This window comes from Lytechinus variegatus, chromosome 14, assembly GCF_018143015.1.
Source record: "Lytechinus variegatus isolate NC3 chromosome 14, Lvar_3.0, whole genome shotgun sequence".
In the NCBI taxonomy this organism is placed as follows: domain Eukaryota; kingdom Metazoa; phylum Echinodermata; class Echinoidea; order Temnopleuroida; family Toxopneustidae; genus Lytechinus; species Lytechinus variegatus.
In genome coordinates this window covers 26,796,574-26,802,503 of record NC_054753.1, presented here as the reverse complement: position 1 = coordinate 26,802,503, position 5,930 = coordinate 26,796,574, and the positions used below count along the sequence as shown (strand labels likewise).

General features: G+C 38.4%; 1 protein-coding gene across 1 annotated transcript; it reads left to right on the top strand.

Annotated features, from left to right (window-relative positions):
- Positions 1–2,256: 2,256 nt before the first annotated feature.
- Positions 2,257–5,307, top strand: LOC121427887 (solute carrier family 25 member 35-like). The gene is made up of 3 exons (XM_041624459.1): positions 2,257–2,817; positions 3,724–3,942; positions 4,394–5,307. Exons 1-3 carry the CDS (start codon positions 2,428–2,430, stop codon positions 4,748–4,750), a joined length of 966 nt encoding a protein of 321 aa, XP_041480393.1. The 5' UTR covers positions 2,257–2,427; the 3' UTR covers positions 4,751–5,307.
- The last annotated feature ends 623 nt before the right edge of the window (positions 5,308–5,930 follow it).

Here is a 5,930-nt window from a genome sequence, read left to right as displayed (position 1 = left end):
GGTCTGAATACAGGGCATATCAAAATATTCGAGCTCGTGTTCGCATTGTTTATTTTTATGAGATACATTATCCAAAATTAAAGTTAGGATGTCTTAAACCTTAAGTCTTTAGTAAGATTTTAGCTGCCGATCAGGGGAAATGTGGATGAAAATATTTCTGGCCCTGATATTGGAAAGACAGCTTGATCCAAAAATATAAAAGGTCCACCGTTTTTATTCAGAACCCCCGTAAGAAATCGTCACTAAGAACCTGTGCCCTCATCTACATCTACAACGCCCTTCAGAGCCTAATGGGTGATTATAGGTAGATGAAATGGTTATGAAAAAACAAGCACATTGGATATGTGATTTTTTTTTCGGTCGCTACGCTCCATCGCATAATGATAGAGATTCACATGTGAAAGGGCCCTTGAACCATCACTGTAACTATAATTGCAATTCGTCTTAAGAATCATCTGAACTTTCACGACTCAATCCAAAACGGATTTCAATTTGAATTCCCGAGCGAAGTATACATGTGTCTTTGGTGACTTGTCAATCAAAGCTCCGCATCTATACGATAAGTGCATAAAATGTACAGTATTATCTATACTAAGAAAGTGCATAAAGGACACGTAAGCTCCGCGCCCAAAAGAATGTTTTGGAGGTCAAGCCTTTCACACGCAAAATTCGAACCGTAATGTAATGAGACTCAACTAGAATGCACCTCTGGAGTAGAATTTGAATTCGTGAGTGTGATTCGAGTTCGTTATTCTAGTCTTGTTTCACACGTGCTAAAATTCGTTATTTGCCTTTTTTCACTGGAATCATCATTCAAATTACGATTTGTTTTACCGCGTGAAAGGGCGGAAAGAAAGACGCTTGTTGGTATTTGTGCATTTTTTGTTTGTTTGCTGTTTTGCCTCTTCAGCTATATTTACATCATTTTTGTAGCTTTTGTCAATAAAATTTCAGTGCTTTTGAACCAAAATTACGGCACGCGAAGGAATGAAGCGACCAAGCAAGAAAATACTATATGTTTTCGCTTGGTAGTTGGGTGCATAAAATGGCTATAAAAGGGGTACTGAAGAGAAAGATCATGTATTTCCAGAAGTGAAATTTTAGGCATTTTTTATATTCCAAATGTGACATGAAGACAAATTCTTGGGACTGAATGGTTTGGAGGGGGTGGGGGTCGCAACCGAGCAATAGTATTCCTATTTTTTCTCCAATATAGTTTAGCTATTTTATATATTTCCGTGTTTTGTGTCTAATTTTATTTTTCTCTTGTTTTTCCATTGATGTGTTGCTGTTTTTTCCTCCCTGACCTGATACTTTTATTCATTTATTTATTAATCTGTTATTATTTGTTTATTTTTTCATTCAGTTTTATTTGTCTATTTATCTATTTTGTTTTTTCTTTATCTGCTCATTTTTATTTCATTCATTCGTCATTCATTAGAATATTTGATTAACCTTTTTATTTAATCATTTATTTGTTTATTTATCTGTATATTTATTATTTATTCCATACCTTTGTATTTATTTGCTGATTTATTCAACATTAATTATTTCATTTAGATTATTTTTAATTTGGGGAGAGTGAAATTTGACCGGGATCGGGTAATGGATCTTCCGGCAGCATGGTATAGCCATAAGTATGTCATAGAGCATTCGTGGTTTGGACTATATCCAAAATAAACACTATCGTCAGAGTGAAGGTTATATGATTTCCTTAATGCTGTAATAAACAGAACAATGTCACTTACTGCTTGAAGGTTAGCTTACACTATCGAAATATATAGTTGGGCAAAACATGTCCAACATTTGACCAACCCTGAGCAACATACTGTCCACACAACTGTTGGTTAAAATCTGCCCAATCTGGGTAATAAGAACTAATAATTATTATAATAAATTTGCTCAATTGGATGATTATTTACTAGAATGTATATATTTTTACCAACATACATTACCAAAAACAGAGGACAGTATGTTCCCCAACATTTTAGGTGTGTGTGGCAATCATGATAATAAAGTTCTCTTTAATTTTAGGTCCGTAAGTGTTGAAATATCCTTAATTGTTTTGGTCGTATATACAAGAAGAAAGAACAAAATCTTTCCTGACATACATGACTGCATGACATAAGCATATTTTGATGATACCGGAAAGTTCAAAGTCAACGAATGACGGCCTTTATCTACTAAAAAAATACGTTTTGCAAGAGCATTCTGACCTTTAGAAGAAAAAAAAAATCCCACCTTTATAAAAGATAAATACGCAGTTTGCACCCTTAACTGCAAAAGCTGTTTATACATTGCTTGTGATAAACGTTGTTCTGATCGATGTTATGGCACGTATTAAAATATATATTTTATCTGCTGCCTGTGTTGAAGATATACCTCCCTGGTTGCTTGTAAGAAGGTTCAACCTCTACAAAGGCAAAAATGCCTATCGATGTGGTGGAGTTTTGTCTCGGGGGCACCGCAGCTGCCTGTGCTGTCCTTTTCACAAATCCATTGGAAGTCGTCAAGACAAGGTTCCAACTGCAGGGAGAGTTGAAGGCATGGGGAACCTATCAACGTCACTACAGGAATGTGTTCCATGCCTTCTACACCATAGGTCGATATGACGGTCTCCTTGCCCTGCAAGCTGGGTTGGCCCCTGCTCTTGTGTATACTGCCATTCAGAATGGCACAAGACTCGGGACCTATCAGATTTTAGTGGATATGGGACTAACGAGGAATAAGGATGGCGAAACGAGTCTTCCAAGAACAATCTGTGCAGCAGGGGCCGGTGGTTATGTAGGGGCACTGATCAGCAGTCCTTTGTTCCTTGTGAGTTAGGCTACAGTTACACCAACAAAACCGACTCCAGACAGACCGAAGCAATTACATTATTTCAAATGACCCATCGTTTTCCAATGACGGTCGTCGTGGAATCGGTTTCGTTGGTGTGGCTGTAGTATTAAGCAGTTTGAACAAGAGAAATGTTTCATGAAGCAACGAGCTCACCAGCTATTGTCGTCATAATTGCTTCTGAAGTCGTTGAATTTGATTTCTTTGGAGGACACCACTGACAAAATGTAATGTAAGGCTCCGAAGGTATCAAGACACTTTGGCAAGATGTATATATTATATTGTATGTAGGTCTGTAATGAGTATCAAATCACGAGAAGTAAGCAAGTAAGACAATTGTCAAATAAATTTACAGACCATTAAGGACCTGTGTAGCACTGATAAAATGTTGAACTGCAAATGCATGGCATTGAGGATAACCTTTATCCTAAACATGTAAAATGCAAGAAACTTCAAATGTGGACGTTTTTTAAAGAAAAGCGATTAGTTTATTGTAACATTTTAACTTTTTAATACTGTCTCAGTGGTCCCTGATGGAAAACGTCAACAGTAGAAATTTGGCGGGAATCTGTTCTGGGTCCCGAAACAAAATACGAAGTAAGAACATAGTAAAATAAAAAGGAATGCATGAAAAAGCAGAGGACTTGAATCCTTAGATCACGGAATGGTTATTAGTGAGACCCGATTAAATAGCGCACATTTATAATTTTTTTTAATATAATATACGCAATCGAGTAAACCTTATCTTTCCGGGTCAAAGATTCAATGTCGGAGCAACTGCATCGATTGCTTATGACAATTCTTCCCAAACTGATTAACAAAAGGCCACATAAACCGTCTTTGTAGTACGTGCAGTATTAAACCAAAAATATTTTGTCCAACCAGATTAAGACACATCTTCAATCCCAGTCTAATGAGGTCATTGCAGTAGGTCATCAGCACACCCACAGTGGTTGGCTGCAAGGCTTGAAGAAGATCTACGTAGAGGGCGGCGTCAAGGGTTTATGGAGAGGGGTCCACGCCCAGACTGTACGCAATGTTGTAGGTTCGGCATCGCAGCTGACAGCTTTTGCTTTAACGAGTGATTTTATCACTGAAAAAGAGGTAGGACCAATAACTGCTCATTTTTTAACTAGAGACATTGTTTTGATTCATTCTTTGCGAATGACTGGGACAACAATCAGGGACTGGAGACATCTACTCCAAACTACATGTAGGACTGTTTTACCATATACCCCTGAACAATCCTCCGTGAAATATTTTCGGGGCAACTTCTCCTTATCAGTCTGGACCTGTAGCTACTGGTCTAGACTGACGAAGACTAGACTTCAGAAAGTGACTAGACCAAGAGCATCGACTTTCATGCGGGAAACTTTATCCCTAGGATGACTACGCCAATATATCACAGGAAAACTAACTCAATAATGATAATAATTCCACCTCCTCACAGCATGCCTAATGATCTTGTTTTGTGGCTGTTAATTTGGCTTTATTCTTACTTTTTTGTTATGTAACATATTTGGTAATTCACCTTTTATCCTTTTTTTACACATAGATCTTTGTGCCTAGCAGTCGCTACATCCCCATCACCTCGAGCATGGTGGCGAGCGCCGCCATCGTCGTCTTTGTGACACCCTTTGACGTCATAAGTATCCGGCTGTACAACCAAGGGGTGGACGCAGGATCGGGGAAGGGGGTGTATTACAGGGGCTTCTGGGATTGTGCGTTGAAGATCTGGCGAAGGGAGGGTCCGGTAGGGTTCTACAAGGGTTGGTCCGCCTCCTGGTTCCGGTTCGCACCACAAACCATCCTGAGTCTTTCCTTCTGGAATATGATGCAAAGTGGCTACTACCGTTACCTAGGAGAGAGGCATATGTCTCGTTTACGTCGTAACCAAGCAAAGACGTTCTAACATTAGAACAGGCATCCATGAGACTATATACCTCATCTATCAGTTCATATGACTGCAAGTTTGATGGTTCTCCCACAAACCCTTCATAACCTTAGAGATGCTCAAACCTGAGGTTCATATTCGGTTTGATGTTTAACAACAGAGTTGAAAGGAATTACTTATTCGTACATCAAATATCTGATCGACCATTTCCTATGTGTCTAAAGAGATTGTTTGACGCAGGATGGATTTCTGCTTTGTTGTTTGTTTCTTTCTTTCTTTCTGAATTTATATACCATCAAACGCTATGAGTCTGTGCAGGACGACGCGACCGAATGGATATAGATCTGAGATGGCGTCTCGGTGGCGAGTGGTTGAACGGTATAGTTTGCATCATGGGCCTACAATGATCGCATTTTGTGGCAGGATATTGAGTGGGAATGATGAAGTAGTGCTAACTCAGTACCTGAGCGGTTGATAATGGCAAACAACTTATGAGCTTGTAAGAAACTTCGGCTGAGAAAACGAGGGTGTCGTGAATTACCAAGCAACAGGTCCCTCGTTTGAAACTCACTCTTTTGTTTTTTTAGTCAATAAAAGCAACTTACTTTAGTACCAGTCGCACCATTATAAAATCGTAACAGATTTTTTTTGTAGGCGTAGCCTAAAGGTAAATTATTTACAGTGTTAATCTGATTCCAAGAATGTGAGAAATCAAGGCGCCAAAGACCTGGACCCCGTCTTACAAATAGTTACGATTGATCCAATCAATCGTAACTCTATGGAAATCCATCAGTGTCTTAATTTTTTGGACAGGAAATTTGCAAAATGTCCTTTGTAAACAAAGGAGAACACACCAAAATGTCAAGAAATCAATGAATTTATGAATATACATTCATATCTATTTGTTTAAATAACCGTGCATTTTTAGATGTTGACTTTGCTGGCTTTCCATAGTTGCGATTGATTGGGTCAATCGCAACTCTTTATAAGACGGGACCCTGACATTTAGTGCACATTAAATCTTTTCTGAATGAAGTCGTTGACAAAGTTTGTCATCGGGTAGAGCTAACGACTAAAATCATTTGTTTATACATTAACACGGATACGCGTTTACTTGAGCTTCAAAGATGAAGTTCACGCTGACATGAAGTTTATTTCAACACTCTAAAAAATGAAGTGCTAATTTAGCTCTCAAAGA